Below are 20041 nucleotides of genomic sequence, written 5' to 3'. Positions count from 1 at the left end.
TAATTTGCAATAAAATAAGCCAGAGAGATTATGCAGAAAGGAGGTAGTTCTTGGTAGTGACAAACAAGCAAGCAAGGTCAGTGATAAAAATGTGCCTAATCTGCTTTCTAAAAATTTACTTGTCCAAGTTCTTTTTCTTGGTCTTGAACTGCCTAATTTTTTAATAATAATGCTATTGTTAGTGGTTTGCTCAACTGTATGAATTCAAAATTTCACCAACTTCTTGCCTTTCTTTGACCATAAACATTACAAAAACAAACTTAATTAAAAAACATGCAAGAAAACAGAGCTTGTGAAATCAAACATTTATTAAACATAGAAGAGAGAAACAATGCTAACAAGCAACCCCCCCTTCTCAAACTCCCAATTTAGAAACGGTTTAATGACCGAAGGAAAATAAGAGTTAACGGATCGATATCAACTCAGAACTGGACCTCTCAAAAGTTACATCCCTTAACTGGAGAGCAATCCCATAATGGAGGATCATACAAGTGAAACCAATAACTAGAAGGGCGCCAACTAAAAAGCATGAAAGGCACTCCAACCCAAAAAGTCATTACATTACTCCAAAATTGGAGCCCAAACTGGTAGACAACAAGGAGGAACTCCATAACCAGAAGTTACTAGATGGTTTCGAACTGCTGAAAGCCATCAAGTGTTCTTCCCAACCCAAAAAGCTAACAGAGTGCTCCAAATAGAAGACAGTGGCACCCAATGTTCCACCACATCATTAAGTGCAATGTAAACCCAGACTACCTCAGCCCCCCTAAAAACCTAGATCACTACAGGGCAACGTACATGCAAAATTCCTGATGGGTGGCGCCTTATGTGCGATAGCAGGACATTAGGGATTTTGCACAAAAAGCTTAAGAGCGGACTGCTCAAGCAAATGGGTTAACCAATAACTTGCAACGTACAGGGTCACCCCATAGCAAACAAGATCAGCTGTGCATTTTACGCAACCCACCTACTGTTAAATAGTCTTGAAATAACCAACATCACAGATGGAAAGAGGAGTTGGAAAAATCTGGGCTGGGACTACTATGATAGATGGCATAGGAATTGGAAGGATGGGTGATGTTCCTATAAAGGCTAAATGTGTTGGGATGATGTACAACAAAAAGGATGTGTCCCACATGAACACGAAGTTTGGTGGGACTTGCCAAGAGGCATGTTTTATTTATATCAATACACTCAGAGAAGCATGGGACCGCGCCCAGGAATGTGTTCTACGGCAATGGTTCCGGACTTACAGAGGAAAGCGTTCTACATCTACATAGTTAGAACAGATCAATGTAGGTTAAGTTCTACACCAATATAATGACTATGAAGATAAAAAAAAAATACTGGTCTGTAGCAACTGGATCTCTATACATTTTTTATATGTATATATGTACACACACAAACACTTGTCGTGCAAACGCAAACATTCTGCTAAGATTAAGAAATCCCCGGGGCATGTACAAGACCAATGCCTCAAGGGCTTCTTCGAGACATCTCTGGAATGGCACAAGGAGATAAAGGGTTCCTGGTCATAGGTCAGAACTGCAAGCAACCTCAAAAGTATTGAACCAAGCTCCAAAGCAGAGGCCTCCCAACATCATTGCTATATTGAAAAGGGTTAATAAGATATATTGTTTACTGGACACAAAGTGCAGATATTTTAGGGGTTTCCGGGCTTCTTCCAGAGCAGATCCAAAGGCATCTCTATGAACATCGATACTCTGCCCCTCCTCACCCATCCATGAGGATAGGCAAGGACTGAATCAGGTATCGAATTCCAGAGTGAAAACATGACATCTGGTTGTGAAAACGTCCAGAGAAGGAATCCTGATCTCTAACCCACGGTGTTTTCAGTGGTAAAAACAGTCAACCTGTCCAACAAATTACAGACTTCATATGGGGAAAAAAACATGGGAAGGAGCACAGAGCTTCTTACACTGGTCTGCACTCAGAGCATGCAGGCCCTGGGAGACATGAAATAGAAAGATGCATCCAAGGATATTATCTTGCATCTTTCCAGAGGTACCACAAAGCGCATAGGACCAATATCAGTGCTAATCCATGGGCCTGTCTCCTAGCTGCCATTCTTTCCTCCTCCTCCAACATTTAGCCATTGCCCAACAAAAATTTACATACATGCATTTTTAAATGGCATTTACAATTGCTATCGATTTCCAGAGAGCACCCACAGGATCTACTCGAAGAAAAGCTGTGCAATAAGGAACAAAACAAATCTCGAGGAGGTAGTGTTTTCAGATGGCTGGAAATCTTTGTCAAAGTTTCTAGAATTCAAAGCCATGTCTCTGCATCCTCTGCGCTTCATTACAATACAATCCATGTGTAGCGCACGTTGTCGGCCAAAACCTTCAAGGAGCAACCTTTAGGAGAAAACAAACAAGACATTTAGATAATATCATGAAAATCAGCGTATAATAGGTAAAGAGATGTCAGCATGATGAAATGAGACAAGGGCAGCAAAGTCTAAAACTAAAGAAGTCAAACTGCAAATGAGCAGGCAGATGCCAGAAGTGTCCTTATAACTATTGGAGCTTTGGGTAGACCAGGAACTAAGTTGCTTAAAAGCTCTCGTGCTTAAATGGTTGAAGGACCAACTATGCAGGAGAGCAGTATGGTATTAAGTTGTGAACTCGCTGTTTAGTGAAGGTATTATTTTAATAGTGGATTTTAACAGACTGCCAGTGGTACATAGGCTGCGGAGCAGGTTCTCAAGTGAGTGCCCACCAGCCTTAGCGCCGCTTAAAAAACTGCAGATGTGCAGTTTTCCTTGGAATGGACAAAAGCTTATTTAACCAGTTACTCTGGAGCAGCAACATCCCCAGAAACAGGTCATTAGGCATGGGTGTACATGCAAAACTCTGCTGCCTTTTTATTATCACAAGAAGGTTAAAGAACAAGTTCTTACCTTCGGTAACAATATATCTGTAAGAAACAGTAGTTAGTATTAGATTCCTTACCTTAGAATATCCCCAGGCGTCAGACTGGATCCGGAAATTTTTGCGTAGCAATACCCCTGCGCGTCGTTAGGCATCGTCTCTGGCTCCGCGTCCGTCGTCAGCGCCGGAATGACGTCGGAGTACTTAGACGCCGCCCATGCGCGCTGACGTCAGTTCTTAGACACAGCTTTTCCGCACCAGATACGCAGAGCCATGCTAGAAATAAACACTGGTGCCAAGAAACTAGGGTCCTGAAGGGGGATGACCTTAACCCTAGGTATCAGTTCGCAGAACGGGGAGGATGGGTGGGGCGGTAAGGAATCTAATACTAACTACTGTTTCTTACAGATATATCATTACCGAAGGTTAGTAACTTGTTCATCTGAAAGAAACAGGTTGGTATTAGATTCCTTACCTTAGAATAGATACCCCAGCAATACCAACCCCGGTGGTGGGTCTGCGAACCAATACTCACACCAGAAAGTCCTGGAGGACGGAACGGCCAAAGAAGCCATCCCTCCGGACTTGACTGTCCAGGCAGTAGTGCCTCGCAAAGGTGTGCAGCGCGGCCACGTAGCCGCCTGGCAAATGTCCTGCAGGGGGACTCCCCGACCCAGGGCAGTAGTAGCCACCATGGCCCGAGTGGAATGGGCCCTCAGCCCAACTGGAGGCTCCTTTCTAGCCAAGGAGTAGCACGCCTTGATGCATAAGACGACCCACCGAGAGATGGTCCGTTTATGCACCGCCCGTCCCTTCTACGCACCCGTGTAACCAACAAAGAGTTGGTCATCCACCTGGAACTGGCGTGTGCGATCCACATAGAATGAAAGCGCACGTTTTGGGTCCAGACGATGGAGTCGCTCTTCATCCTTTGAGGGATGCGGAGGCGGGAAGAAGGAGGGCAAGGTGATGGACTGCCCGATGTGGAAAGCAGAGACTACCTTGGGCAGGAAAGATGGTTTTGTACGCAACACCACTTTTTCCGGATGCACAGACAGGAAGGGAGGTTTGCAAGATAGAGCCTGGAGCTCACAAACTCTCCTGGCAGAGGTGATGGCAACCAGGAAAGCTGTCTTCAAGGTGAGAAGACGGAGAGGACAAGAGTGAAGTGGCTCAAAGGGAGCGCACATTAGGAAAGTAAGAACCAGGTTCAAGGAACAGGTGGAAACGTGTGTGATGCCCTTCAGAAAACGAGTTACTATAGGGGACTTGAACAAAGAAGGTTGATCACGCAGCCTTAGGAAGGCAGAAAGGTAGCCCTTGATAGTGCCCAGAGCAGAGCCCTGCTGGGCAAGAGAAAGAAGGAATAGAAGAACTTCCGAAAGAGGGGCAGAAAGGGGATCCACAGCCTTTGCTGTGCACCATGCCACAAATTTGTTCCACCGGCAGGCGTATACCGACTTTGTGGAGGGACACCTGGCTGCCAGAATAACATTACAGACTTCAGGAGGCAAGTCAAATGGCCTCAACTGCCGCCGCTCAATCTCCAAGCATGGAGGTGAAGACTGGACAGGTTCGGGTGGAGGACCGTCCCCTGCTGCTGCAACAGAAGGTCCTCCTGAAGAGGCAGACTGATCTGCGGACCGACTGACATATTGAGTAGCTTGGGATACCAGTACCTTCGAGCCCAGTCCGGAGCCACAAGGATGACTTGGGCCCGGTCGCGCCTGACTTTCTTCAGCACGTTGGGCAGAAGTGGTATAGGCAGAAAGGCGTATCCAGACCGCAACTCCACTCGCGACGAAATGCGTCGCCGAGCGAGTGCCGCCTTGGAAAGTCCAACGCGCAGAACTGATGACATTGTGCGTTCTCTTCGGTGACAAATAGATCTAACCTAGGCTCTCCCCACTGCAGAAAGATGCCTTGCGCCACGTCCGAGTTTAGACATCATTCGTGATCCATCGAGCACCGTTGGCTGAGTTCGTCCGCCCTGGCGTTCAGAGAACCTGCCAGGTGGTGAACCACCAGGGTCACGCCCTGATGTTTCAGCCACTGCCAGAGCCTCTTGACAGAGGGTCCAGGACCCCACACCGCCCTGTTTGTTGCAGTACCACATGGCGGTGGTGTTGTCCGTGAACACCTGCACTGCACTCCCTTGTACAGAGGGGAGGAATGCTTTCGGTGCAATACGAATCGCCCGCAGCTCCAGAAGGTTGATATGGAGCTGGGACTCTGCCGGAGATCAGAGGCCTCTGATCTCCGCCTCTCCCATTTGGCCTCCCCAGCCCTGGAGGGGCGCGTCCGTCACAACCACGTGCTCCGGTTGGGGGAAGGGAGAGGGATCTGCCGCTGACCCAATTGCGGTCCGTGAGCCACCACTGCAGCTGTCTTGCAGTGCCCTCCGAGATCAGGACATGGTCGGACAGGTTGCCCTGATGCTGGGCCCAATGAAACTTCAGGTCCCACTGCAGAGCCCGCATCCGCCACCGGGCGTGATGCACCAGAAGGATGCAGGAAGCCATCAGCCCCAGGAGCCGCAGCTTCAACCTGACCGAAACTCGGGATAAAGGCTGAAAGATCGGAATGAGAGCCTGAATATCCCGGACTCGCTGCTCAGGAGGATAAACCCGAAACTGCGCAGAGTCCAGAACAGCTCCGATGAAGAGGAGCTTTGGGGGGGGGGGGGGGGGAGGGGACACAGGTGTGATTTCGGCACGTTGATGGAAAACCCCAGCAGGTGCAGGAGATCCGCTGTAATCTGGAGGTGGTTGACGACTGACTGGGGCAAGCCCGCCTTCAACAACCAGTCGTCGAGGTAGGGTAAGACTGAAACCCCTAACCTGCGCAGATGGGCTGCGACCACCGGCATCACTTTTGTGAACACCCGTGGGGCGCTGCTAAGGCCAAAGGGGAGCAAGGTGAACTGAAAGTGCTCGAGGCCTACCGTGAACCGCAGGTAACGCCGGTGGGCCGGCAGGACAGGGATGTGAAAGTAAGCGCCCTGCAAGTCCAACGCCACCATCCAGTCTTGCGGGTCTAGGGCAGCGGCGGACCCGAGAGCAGAGGACGGCCCGGGACCAGGGTTCGATTCCCGGCGCGGCAGGTTTCTGGACCAGGGTCAGCGGACTCGATAATTCTCTCGCCTCGGTGCCCACTCTGATCAGCGATCACACTCGGCAACTCTGGGCATTAGCTTGCCTCATCTTCACTAACGGCCCCACCAGACCGCCGGGGATGCCTGGTCTCACCCTGGAGATACCCATTAAGGGACCATCTCTCAGGGAAGCCAGGAAGGGTTTCGCAGCGGTCGAAGCGCCTTGGGACCCTACGGGTAAGTAGTGCGCTATATAAATGCCTATACATACATACATTTACATCTTGAACTTCTCCTTCCGGAGGAAGGCGTTGACGTTCCGTTGGTCCAAGATAGGGCGTAGGCCCCCTTTGCCCTTCTTGGGTACCAGAAAGTAGTGGGAGTAACAACCACACCCTACTTCTGGTCCAGGAACGCGCTCGATGGCCCCCTTGGCCAAGAGGGCAGTAACTTCCACCTGCAGAAGTCACAAGTGGTCCCCCGACACGCGGTGGTACTGCGGTGGCATGGCTGGAGGGGTCGCCTCGAAGGGGAGGGAGTAGCCCCTTCGGACGATTGCAGCACCCACCTGTCCGATGTGATGGTGCGCCATTGGAAGAGGTGATGGCGGACCCTGCCCCCCACTGGCGTCACATGGGCCTGAAAACTCGGAAGGTTTTGAGGCGGATGCTGCGGGAGCGGGTGCGGACTGGCCTTGCCGTTGTCCCCGACCGCCTCCCCGGCGGTTTCCACGGCCGCCACCGCGCTGAAGATTCTGTTGAGGCGGCGTGTGGCTGGCGGCACGTGTGGGGGCGCCCATTCCTCGGCCACGAAAGGAGCGAAAGGCACCAGACTGTTGGCGTGGGGCAGAGAGGCCCAAGGACTTGGCCGTAGCCCTGGAGTCCTTAAAGCGCTCAAGCGCGTGGTCTGCCTGGTCTCCAAACAGGCGATGGCCATCAAACGGCATGTGCAGAAGAGTAGCCTGGACATCGGCCGAAAAATTGGCGCACCGTAACCAGGCGTGGCGTCAAACCGCCTCTGTCGTAGCCATCGCTCTGCCCAGTGTATCGGTGGTATCCAGTCCGCACCGGATAGAGTACCGTGCCGCATCTCGACCCTCCACTAGGGCTTGGGCGAGTTTAGCCCTGACCTCCTCAGGGCATTGTGGCAGCACGTCCGCAACCGTGTCCCACAGGGTGTGGGTGTAGCGGCCCAAGAGGCATGCGGTGTTGACTGACCGCAGTCCCAGACTAAGGGATGAGAACACTTTCTTACCAAACTGTTCAAACCTCTTGGATTCCCTGTCGGGAGGAGCCGACGGGAACGCAGTCTGGGAGTTAGAGGCCTGGATAACCAGGCTCTCGGGTGTGGGGTGGGTCGACAGGCAGCTTGGGTCACCCGGAGCCGGGCGGTGGCGTCTGGCCACGTTCCTGTCCACAGGCTGTCCTGAGGCGGGCTTGGACCAGGTGCCCAACAGAACTTCAGATAAGGCCTCATTGAACGGCAGCAGAGGCTCGACCGAGCTTGACTGCGGTTTGAGGACCTCGGTGAGGAGATTAGTCCTCACGGCCTCTGAGGGGAGCGTAAGGTTTAAGGCCTTAGCCACCCGCATCAGTACTAAGCTATAGGCTGCCCCCTCCTCCGTAGCCACGGTAGGAGGGGAGACAAAACCAGTGTCTGGAGAGAGGTCCAGGCCACTGGCCTCCTCAAGCTCCACTTTCCAGTCCGCTTGGTCCTGACACTCCAGTGTCTGAGGGTCCTCCGACCCCTCCCAGTCCTCTTCGTCACCCAATTCCTGGTTGCCAGGATCAACAATCGGGGCCCGTTCATGGAACTGGAATGTACCTAGAGCAGTCTCATACGGCTTCCAACGGGGCCGTGTGGACGGCTGAACGGGAGCGACATAATGACTAGGGCCGGCATCGACCGAAGTCGGCGCCGGTGGTGACACCCTCAGGGCCGGCGCCGCTGAGGTCGTAAGGTCGACCGGCGTCGACCCGGATCCGGTCGGGGCCTGCGGTGCCGGGACCGAAGCCGCCGGCGCCGGAGCACCTGACCCGCAGGCCCCGGAGCCGGGCCCCCTGGGCCCGAAGGCGCCATGGGGCCCGGTGGAGAAGAGAGCGACCTCATGGCCATGAGGTACTGCTCGATCTCCTCCCGCGTCACATCTTGCTCAGGGACCCGAAGGTATGGGGCAGGATGCGGCGCCAGCGACTTCAGCGGAGCCGCGTGGGTGGTGCCACCAAAAACCCCGGCCGCGTGGGGCGAGCGTCGGGGGCGGACGGAGGAGCGATGATGCCGCTCTGACCTCTCATGCCTCTTACCTGAGGAGGAACCAGAAGACCAATGCAGACTCGACCTCCCGTGGGACCGGGACCTCGAATGCCGTGGGGCCGACTGCCGGAGCTCGAGCCGCTTGCGGGACCGCCTAGCCTTCGATGTTAGGGCTCGACAGTCGGAACAGGATCGGTCGTCGTGGTCGAGGCCTAGGCACTGCAGACACCGGCGATGGGGGTCGGTATTCGACATCAGTCGACTACACTTCGAGCAGGGTTTGAAACCGGGCATCCCTACCGGCATCTGAAGAGTCGAGAACGACTAGAAGAGGATCAAAAACGATCAAAAAGTTTTAGTCAAAAAGTGACTAAGGGGTAGAGCTTCTCCGGATCTACGCTAGCTGGCGCGGAAAAAAGAAGAACTGACGTCAGCGCGCATGGGCGGCGTCTAAGTACTCAGACGACGTCATTCCGGCACAGACGACGGACGCGGAGCCAGAGACGACGCGCAGGGGTATTGCTACGCAAAAATTTCCGGATCCAGTCTGACGCCTGGGGATATGCTAAGGTAAGGAATCTAATACTAACCTGTTTCTTTCAGATACTTCTGAATCAACTCCCACTACAAAGGACATGAACGTATTTTCCCGCTAAACTAAGGCCCTGGTAGACCACTGAGAAATCTTGCTTTTAGGCACAGTCCAATGTAAAAAAAATATATACAAATCTTACATCGCTATGATGTCCTGTGTATAGCTCCTCTAGATAGATTTTCTTTGTATACATATTCTAGTGTCAGCCTCTTGTTATGTTATGCTATGCTATTCTTCTGGAAATCGGCCCAATTTAAGGATGGGGAGTGAATCTTAAAAGTGCGATTATTGCTCATAGGGCATGGTGTTTATGGTGTAAAAAGGATAAGTTCAATAATGTGGGGCGAAATGCACCCCACTCCAGACGCACAGCCATCATTTATGCATAACGAAGATGCACCAATTGTTCCAATCTTGTCCAAAATATTTTTATTCCTTTAATCCACAGGTTCTCTTGTGTTAACAGTTTCATCCAGTCACACGAAGGACTCATATGTTTACATAAGTCTTAGTGCAGTAGAAATGCCGATCCTGTGGACTAAACCTACATTTATTCCTAAATTACTGTCAACATTCCACCTCAATGAGCTGGTGATACGCCAATCCTTTTTTCCGAAACCATCAACACCTGCAGAGCAAGTGCTGCATAGGCTGGATGTTAAGCGTTGCCTGAAATTCTATCTTCAGAGAACGGAGGACATTTGAAAGACTGATCAATTAACTGTGGCCTATGGCCAGGGCAGAGAAAGGACTGCAATAACAAATGCAACTATCGCACGATGGATATCGGCTGCAATGCAGTTCTGTCATGTTAAAGTCAACAAATTTTTGGAAAGGACAGCAAAGGTTCACTCCACCAGGGCTATCGCTACGTCAGCGGCCCTTTTCGCAGGAGTGTCTCTGTAGAAGATCTGTTGTGCTGCAACCTGGAGGACCACTCATACCTTCACGAATCACTACTGCCTGGAATCAGCACAGGATGCAGATGCAGTGGTTGGACAGGCAGTGCTTCGCCATCTCTTCCAGTAAGGTAAGGCTCTTTCCGACCTTTAGAAAGAGTATTTTGCTCTTGGTAATTTCAAATACTGACATGTACTGGAAGAGGTATAGCATAACTAAATAAATAGTACTACTAGCTACGCTCGTTTCGCTTTCCTTTCCGATTGCTAATGCATTGTTTATGGAAAAGCTAGTATATAAGGCATAATTTACCTTTCTTTTAAGAGTATATTGATAAACCTACCAATGGGCACACCTATAGCCCTAAGAGGCCTTTTTCAGGTCACCTTCAAATGTTTTAGGTTCGCTAGGTGATAGAAGTCAGACACCATCCCCAACAGACAAATTAGGATTGGATGGGACTGCTTGCTACTCTGATTCAGTTATATGAGTCTATGAAAGATACCCCAATACTGGATAAGAAAATAAGTTACTTACCTGTAACTGCAGGTATCCTCTATTGGTATCTTTCATAGATTCACATGCACCCACCCTCGCCCCTGTAGAGGCTTTTTCCATACTATTCATGAAGACATTTCTCACTTATGCTGGGAACATCTGAGAGTCACTGCCTCTGCTGGGAAGGTTCTAGAGGGTGCTAGCAGCGGATTGTCTGCATTCAACATTTAGTCCTTTTTCAAAAAGAACAGTTAGGCTATGTTAGATCTGGCCCATCTCCATTATAGCCTATAGCATTATTTAAATACTGCTTGATTAAAGTACAGTGAGACTCCCATCTCGACGATGGGGGAATGACTCAGGCATGTGAATCTATGAAAGATACAAATACTGGATAACCGTAGTTACAGGTAAGTAACTTATTTTCTTCCTTATTAAACTCTTTCAGGTGGAGCAGCCAATGCTAGAGCCAATGCATGTTTTCATCTCACCACTGTTACAATGATTGAATATGGTCTAGGTTCTTACCTGAGGAACAACTGGGTCTTGTGGAGATGCCCTATATTTTTTCTGCACGGTGCCGTTACTACATTCAGTGACCAGAATCATACACGTTTTTCAGGTACCTCTATCAAATCACAAACCAGGAGGTAACAGAGGTTTAAGAGCAACCCTTGGTGATAGGGTCTCAAATATTAAGGAAACCGCTGTTTGGGGCATCTCTAAAGTGATATTTAGTTGGGCTGCCTCTGTCACCAGTACCTCATGAAAGGTGAGGATGTCATGCACTAGCAACATGTCAGATGGAGTTTGTGCTGGAGATTTGGGAGTGTATGAAGAGTGAGATAAATCTGAATTATAATCGAAAGCAAGACTGGGTGTACTATCTGTGACCACAGTTAGGAGAACTCTGATTTGAAACCGCTTTTCTCCTTTGGGTTGTTTGTAGAGAATATTTTTCCACCCAAAAAGGTGTAAATGTTTCTTCACCGTCAGAAATCCGCCTTTGGCGGTGGTCACCTGTATTTTTGCATCTTGCTGGACATTACATTCTTGCTGATTACTGCCATTAACAAGCATTGGCATAGCCAACAGGTCTCGCCTTTGGGGCCTTATAAGTGTTTAGTTCTGCAGCACAATATCGTTGGTGCAACAACATCAACTGGTGCATGGCTAAGCACTTATAAGGTCCCAAAGGCGAGACACTTATTGGCTATGCCAATGCTTGTTTTCTACATAGATCACTTATGTGGTGATACTCAAAATGGCTAAGAGCTGCAATGACAGAAAAGTGTGTGATGGACATGGTCTGCCGCCTCTTTCAGAACCTACTTCGCGCCAGCCACGTCTTGCATCATGATACACAGTCTAAACACTCCATCACCACGCCAACAGTAATGCCACGAATATTGACTCACGAGGTGTGATGTTGAGGACATGGCAACTGTGAATGGGCATCGAAATAAGTAGGCAGTTTTAGGAGGGATATGAGGTCAAACCTTTCACTTATGAGCAGGCAACCAACTGTTCTTTATGCAACACCTGAAAACCCACAGCAGACACCAGGCATGACAGGTGCTTTCTAGCAACACAAAAGGCACCTCATGGAGACACATCAGGCAATATAGGTAATAGGAACACAACCATGAAAAACCCTCTGGACAGTGGTTCAGCTCTAGCATGCATCAGCTATATAAGCTTGTACAGCGCTTTGCCAACTCAGAATATTTCACGTTGAGAGTTGTGTACCCCTGGCCAATGATCCTTTGATACCTTTTTGCTCAGTTATTGGGTAGCTATGAGTTGTGAAAAGATTAGTCTACCCAGGTGTACTGGGACGTTGTATGCTAGGAGGGATCATATAAGATCGAGCAGGGGCTTTGGGATGTATGCAAGGACGGATAATATAGACTGCGCAGGAGCATTTGACCATTGTATGCTTGGAGGGATAGTATTACTGGGACGTTGTATGCTAGGAGGGATCATATAAGATCGCACAGGGGATTTGGGACGGTGTATGCAAGGACGGATAATATAGACTGCGCAGGAGCATTGGGACGTTGTATGCTTGGAGGGATAGTATTAGCAGACGTGTTAAAGGAAAAGTATTAGGATGTGCAGGTGCATTGGGACGTTGTATGCTAGAAGGGATAATATAAGTCCGCACAAGAACATTGGGAAGTTATATGCAAGGAGGCATAATATAAGACCGTGCTGGAGCATTGGGATGTTGTATGCAAGGACACATAATATAAGGCTGCGCAGGAGCATTGGGACACTGTATGCTGGGAGGAATAGTATCCGGAGATGTGCTAAATGAATAGTATTAGGCTGTGGAGGAGCATTGGGACTTTGTATGCTAAGAAGGATAATATAAGGCCACGCAGAAGCATTGGGATGTTGTATGCTAGGAGGCATAATATAAGACCTCACAAGAACATTGGGACATTGTATGCAAGGACAGATAATATCGGCCGCGGACGTTGTATGCTGGGAGAGATAGTATTAGGAGACATGCTAAATGAATAGTATTAGGCTGTTCATGAGCACTGGGACGTTGTATGCTAGGAGGGATAATATAAAGCCACGCAGAAGCATTGCGATGTTGAATACAAGGAGGCATAATAATTGGGACGTTATATGCTGGGAGAGATAGTATAAGGAGATGTGCTAAAGGAATAGTATTAGGATGTGCAGGAGCATTGTGACTTTGTATGCTAGGAGGGATAATATAAGGCTGTGAAGGAGCATTGGGACGTTGTATGCAAGGACAAATAAAATAAGGCTGCGTCGGAGCATTGGGACATTGTAAGCAAGGAGTGATAATATAAGGCTGCATAGGAACATTGCGGCGTTGTATGCAAGGACGGATTATATCAGGATGCGCAGTAGCATTGGGACGCTGTATGCAAGGAGGTACAGTATATGACTGGGCAGGACTCTGGGGCAGCAGGAGAGAGGGCTGACACGCCGACACCGCCAAGAGTCACCATTACCTGAACCACTCGCACCGCGGCCCCGGGACTGCATTTCCCGCCGGGCTGAGCGGTGGCGCGTCCCTCCCACACATCAACAGCGCCAGGAGGCGCATTAAAGCCGCGCGACCCCCGCCTCGCGGGACGCCGGGCAAAGGGCGGGCCCTCTGTGGCCCTCAGAGGCCAGAGGAGGTCGGGTCGGGACACCCATCTTGGTCGGTCTCTCTGGACTATTGACACGAACTAAGGTATGCCCAATCAGAGACTAACCATCTAGACTCTAACAACGATTGTCCTTGTTTACTGTTATCCAGTAGCCTCTTAGTCTACCTAGATATCCATTGGCCCCGTACTAGGTGTGTGTAGTTGGGTCACAAGCTTGTTGCACCATGACCACTAAAGGGCCAGCCAAACAATCTGCCTCTCAAGGAGGGTCACTCAAGGGGACACTGGACCTATATATAACTAGAGTGACATTGGCTTTTGAGACAATTGAACACAGCCTTTCTAAAGACACCATATGTTGCGAACGATCCCCTCCAATGTCAACCGACTCGCCAAACTCTTTACTAGAGGGAATGAAATGCTATTTGCAATACCAGGTATATTCCCATTGAACAGGGAGGGAGTTGAACAAACCGGTTCCCCAACATGCCCTACGGGTATTGGAAGCCCGCAGCCCAGGAATTCGCATCAACTTAATAAAAGTCCAGTGGAAACTCCCGTCGTAATAACAGATAAATTTACCACTCAGGGAATAGCACATCCTCAGATCCCTACCCAGAGTACAAAACGTAAAGGTAATAAACTCAAGGGGAAACCAGCGAAATACCAAAAAATAAACTTCAGCCCCCCTTTGGTTACTGCCACCACCACCCCCGAGACACCCAAAGCATGTCAAATACTGGAAACCCCTATATCCCTTTTACCATCTATTCTGTTGGCCCACTTTGAAGAATTGGTAAAAACCCTATTATCCCCGCTTATTGAAAGGATAGAGAGAATTGGGGAAAAGCTCTCAACAATACATGAAAATACCAAGCCAACCAAGTCAAACCACCAATTTCAGAGTATAGTTGCCTCAAAAACGTCCGACACCACTGTACACAGCAAAATTGCCCAGAATAAGCCACCAGATCCTGTACTATCAGTTTCTAAAAACAAGGAGGTAGTCAAAGAACCGACAATGGTCCTTCGCTCTGTCCCCAGAGCTGGGTGGTCGAAAGTTAGACAGAACCATTGGAAGGATCAGTTTACCATACCCAGCTTTAAATAGTGTATATAGCACCCTGGGTTTGAGTATGAATGAAATACGAACCGGCCTTTGTTGAATTACCCCCCATACCCTCTTCCATTCACATGTAAATAGACTATCACTTATTTGTCACATTGTCACAAAATTTTCACACTTTGTCATTTTGCACATCTATTTGAACTGTTGCGCCGTATCTTGCATTTTGTAAAAAGTTTTTTATGCATATATTGAGGTGTCAGTTGGAAACAAAAATGATGGAAAATGAAAATTGATTAATTAAATTATCCTGACCCTTTCTTCTGTTTGGTTTTGCACTTTTATGTTAATCAAAATAGCATAATAAGCAAGGAAGTTATGCTTTGATCAGTGTTGAAGACATATATATGATTTAAAGGAATTGTTTGCGTACCCGAAAGAACCACTGTTGATATTTTTCAGGGTGGTCGAAAGTAGGCAAATGTTCTGAGGGACTAGCTGCAAGTAATAAATGCATAAACTTACCACCAGAGGCAGCACCCTACGTGTGTGTCCTCTCGGGAGTGCCTGAGCTCACCACCGGAAAAATTGAAGGTCACCAGGACCTTAAAAACAAAGTCCAGTTTTGGTTGACAAAGAACAGACCGCTTCCATCCAATATTAACGGGACAATCCTAAATGTGAGAAGGGTGGGGTGGATAGGCTCCCGTCCCAAGAACACAGCAGGAGACCTGGTCATTGTTAACTTCCAGGATAACCAGGTCGTCCCTTATCTGCGAAGCTGGGAGCCACAAAGAGGAGGTGGGCCTATAACACTTGAATTGTGCGATTTGTACCCTAGAACTGCGTATTCGCCAATCACAAGGTGGAGTCTAGAGGGATACCACTGGGGGGGGTTCGGGGGGGATTGGGGGGGGGTAGGAGGGGCTCTCTATCAATTAGTTACCAGCAGATACCCACCCATAATTACCTGAACCTACTCCCTGGCTCAGATATGTTACTGATAGGACAAGGGTATCGCTCCTATCAATTCTGTATTGTCTGATTGTAAGGAAAACTGATTAACTTTTATTTTACATTTTATTGTTTTTTTAATGTACATGATTTTTTTGTACTTTGTATGCTTTTATGGGTAATCATTTTAACCGAATAAAGTACCTTTGACTGGGCAGGACCATTGGGGCAAGGAGGGATAATATAAGGTGCACAGGAGCATTGAGACGTATGTCAGGACGGATAATATAGGGCCGCGCAGTACCCTTGGGGCGTTGTATGCAAGGAAGGATAATATAAGGCTGCGCAGGACCATTGGGGCGTTATATGTTGCAAGCTAGTAAGGGGTGGTATTAGGCTGCACAGGCTCGTCGGGACGTATGCCGAGTGGCGTGGTATTTGGCCACAGTTGAATGCTACAAAGGGGCAGGATTAGGGTGCAGAGGGGCATTAGATGGTGATTGGCAGTAGGATTAGGCACCACAGGTGGAGTGTGATGTTGTGTGCTAGGAAAGGGTACATTGGGAGCTTGTATGTCCGGCTATTGATTTTTAATGTCGTAGCAATAAAATCAGCAAATAAAATATTTTCAAGGTAGGCATACAGTTGTAAGTATAGATTTACTGTTCTAAATTTCGCACCTACATACTTCGAACATATATACATGTAGCACCAAGGTACATATATGTAGAGTTAAGTTTATATACTTAAATTGTTGACATTTTGATCATCGAAATTTGTGCTGAAATATTATGGCAGTAGGACAATAATAAAGACTTAATACTTCGGGACAAAGCCCACACGATAAATAGGATGTTATATGCTACTAAGTGTAGGATTCATCTGCACAGGTGTATTTAGGCGGTGTGTGCTTGTAAGGGGCGTGATTAGGATGTGCAGGGTTATTGGGGCATTGTATGTTATTGAGGGGTAGGATTGAGCGGCACAGGGGTACTGAAGCGTTGCATGCTGGGGAGGATAAGATTAGACCACGCTGAAGTACGAGGCTGGTGTGGTCTAAGAAAGGCCTAAAATTGTGGCACAAAGAGGTATTGAGCAGAACTGGGAAAGCAGAGGGTAGGATTAGGTTGCACGTTTAGTTGTCAGTTTTGGCCTCAGGAGGGGCTAGGAAAAGGTCACAAAATGATTTTGGGTCATTGGGACTAAGGATGTGTTTGGGACGAGGGAAGATGTAAGATTAGCTCTCACTGGAAAAGGGGTAGTTGCTTGGTTATGGAATCTGTCAGATTACATATGGGGTGCGCGAAATTCACCTTTTGCTTCTGTGCAATTACGCGAAAATGTGAAATAATCATGCATAATTACGGGGAATGCAAAACCAGCATTTGGTATTGTATGTACCCCAGAATGCATCCTGGCATCCATTCGGACGATAGGACACATTTTGCGCTAAACATCACACGTGGGTTTTTGAGGGGGTGAGCCAGGGAAGAAGTAGGATTGCACCACCCAGAGGTTTCTGGGAGTAGTGCTTATGATGAGATTGTGATTATGTCACACACGGGTATTGTACAGCTGTTGACTCCAGTGACTACTTTATGTCACAAAGAGGTATTGGGCAGTTGTGTTGTTCATTCAGCATTCAATTCTTCTGAGGTTGATAAACAAGCACCATTGCGCTGGGTAGCAATAAAGCTGTTTTCTATCACCATTAATGCCTGGGAAAGCGTCCACTTCAAAAACAAACATTTGCTGCGAGACCCGGCCGGGAGTTGTGTGCGCGTGCAAAAATGTAATTGAAAAAAAAAACGCAATAGGTGACGTGAGTGGTGCGCGAGTGGGACGTGAAAAAGTGCTGTGCACGTCGTGCGCACCCGTGCGTGTTCTAGCAAGCTGGTGGCCGGCCTGGGTAGCACTTTTCAAAGCAGCTACTAAATTTCTCGCACGAGCAGCGCATGTGCGCTGACCCTAGCGAGACTCAAAAATCTACCAGACAAAGTTATGGCTTTTCAGCAAAAACTAAAAACTGCCTAAAATGACCAACAGAGGGCAGCACAACATCAAATAACTGGTCAGGATAAAATAAGAATGGCATGGTGAGCAAAAAAACTATGTATTTAGGCCCAGTTCTCTGTACTGGGGTGAATGTAGTACATTGTTCTGCTTTCAGTCCATCAATTGTTCTTTTTGCAGGATAAAATAAGAAGCCCAGACCCAAGAGTCCAGGAGTACTTCCCCCTCCTTTGTATTGGTACCTGTTATGCAGAGGAGGCAGTATCAAAAAACAGGCTTTTAAGCATGTTGCTGCTAACTCTTAATTTTAAGGACATCTTCACGAGAACACTATCGGTGCCTTGCCAAGTGTACAAGTGTGTAAGTTTGCATCTTTTCCCATTAATATTGCAATGAACCTGTTCCCTTTGGTATTTTTTCCCTTATTCCTCTTCAGCCTCTCACCATGTGTTGCTCCTCATGCTCAACACAGCATACCTGTTGGTGGTACAGTCCTGGCTGACTCATTCTGTTTTACGAAGTAAAAATCCACATAAAGTTCTGCATTATATTTGATTGATTATGTTGCCAGGGGCCAGAGAGCTTTGTGTTTATATGCAATAAGGTCCTTATGTTTCCATTGCCATTTTGGCATGCAAATCAACTACAGATAGACGATGTAGTGTACTTTCTTGATTATGATGCTGCTTTCTTGGGTGAGGGACAGTTGTGTGGGGAATTCCGGCTCTCATTCAATGTGAACACAAGGTCTGCTGAGGGCCTATGGCACACTGTCCGCAGACTAATAAAGCAAATTAGATACAACTTTTCAATTAGTATACTTTTTTTTTAAATAGTCACAAGGGTGTAAAGGAAATAGTCTGGATTTTTTTATATAGCTGCATACTTTCAATGAATTTGTGAAAAATTCTTGGTTATTCTTCATTTTTTCCACAGCATGTGAAATACAGCTTCCAGCTATGAATGTTAATCGTTTTGATGGGAAGACAATAAAGTGAACCTCTTTACTAAGCTAGCATGTACAACAAAACTGTGTTCTGTGTACTGTCAAAGTAAAATCAGTTCAGTAAATAGGCAGAGGTATGCACAGAAGAGGGGCTGATGTGTTACTCATGTGAGAATGGCACTGTGAGCACCACCAGTGTTGAGTTTTATTTTGACTTTATGGTATGAACTTTTCTTTTAAAAGACATTATACAGTGCAGCCCTGTTAGCAGACTGGAGGACCATCACAAAAAGGGCAAACCCAAAAGTACTGGGACCTGGGTAGTCAGTATTACAAGGAAAGGGGTCCCAGTATGTACTGTTCGAAACTAAACACAAAATATTCTACTAAATTCACAATCATAACAAATACAACGTTGTATATATATTCTTTATTCCTTTTTTGTTATGATTGTGAATTTAGTAGAATATTTTGTGTTTAGTTTCGAACAGTACATAATGGGACCCCTTTCCTTGTAAAGCAGACTGGAGGACAGCAGCAGAATTGGAAAGCAGGGGCTAAAATATTAGAGACAGCCCAAGATAGGAGTCACAACACAGTGGCACAGCAGGGCTGATCATTAACCAAGTCTGGGAATTGACCAACACTTTCGGTGGTCTCTTGCTGGTTCAGGGTGGTTTCACTGCAGGTATTTACATTCTTCCTTATTAGTATCATCAGCATAAAAACATGATTCTATAGCGGTTTTTAGCTACTCCACCCAAGTTAACATGCATACAAACACTGGCAATCCACAGGTTTTCCAGTACAAATCTGTATATTAGGGACATTTAACTTGGTACACGTACAGCTTTTCAGTCCACTCCACATGACTGGTTATTTGCAGTAATTGTGTGGTTTGCAAAGAATGCGAGTTCTAGCTAGTCTATGCTATGGAAGCACTAATTCGCCTACTATAACCTCTCAGAAACTTGAGTCAACTTCACCCAAAGAGCACTGATTTCAGAATTTGTGAAAACACTGGAAAATATCCACTGTAATTCACAAAAAATAAACACTGAAAACAGGACACCCTATATATAGCACAAACTGTACCCAAGGCCTGTACTGCAAGTTAAAAGTCACTAGTCTAACTGCAGAATTGTGTGCCATCCACTAGTGACAATGTAAAACATGGCTTCAGGCCTACCAATGTAGATCCAGCACAGAATCTGCCTCATCGTCTAAGAGGAGGGTGCCATTGAATGGCATGTCTATAAGGGATGTCTGGACATCCCCCAAGAAGCCAGCACAATCAGGCATGGAGTCAGTGGCACTGACTATGCAATCGCTCTGTATAGCGAGCCAGTTGTATCAAGTCCGCAGCGAACTGTGAACTTTGATGTCTCTCTGACCGCTAGCAAGAACAAATGGCTCGGGCCTCCTCCGAGACCATAGGCAGCACTTGTGCAAACGAATTTCAAACTGTGTGGGTGTATTGGTCCAAGAGGCATGCAGAGTTTACCAACCACAGTGCTGGGCTGGTGAAAGAACATCATCCTCTTGAAAAGGTATACAGATTCTTGGATTGTCTACCTGGTGGTGTGGCAGTGAACATGCACGGTTAACTTTGGTGCTGGAGGCCTGGACAACCAGACTCTCCAGTGTGGGGTTAGGCCATGCCCCAAGCAGGACATCTGCTTCAT

General features: G+C 47.6%; 1 protein-coding gene across 1 annotated transcript in view; it reads right to left on the bottom strand.

The window, feature by feature from the left end:
• Nucleotides 1-290: 290 nt before the first annotated feature.
• DCAF15 (DDB1 and CUL4 associated factor 15) overlaps nt 291-20041 on the bottom strand; it is a 237310-nt gene continuing 217559 nt past the window's right edge. Inside the window, exon 13 of the mRNA XM_086963642.1 lies at nt 291-2381. Within this exon, the coding sequence (XP_086819768.1) occupies nt 2326-2381 (56 nt within the window). The 3' untranslated portion in view covers nt 291-2325. The remainder of the gene's footprint in view (nt 2382-20041) is intronic.

This window comes from Lissotriton vulgaris, chromosome 1_1, assembly GCF_964263255.1.
Source record: "Lissotriton vulgaris chromosome 1_1, aLisVul1.2, whole genome shotgun sequence".
Taxonomy (NCBI): Eukaryota; Metazoa; Chordata; class Amphibia; order Caudata; family Salamandridae; genus Lissotriton; species Lissotriton vulgaris.
The sequence above is the reverse complement of the archived record's forward strand: the minus strand, read 5'-3'. Positions and strand labels throughout refer to the sequence as shown.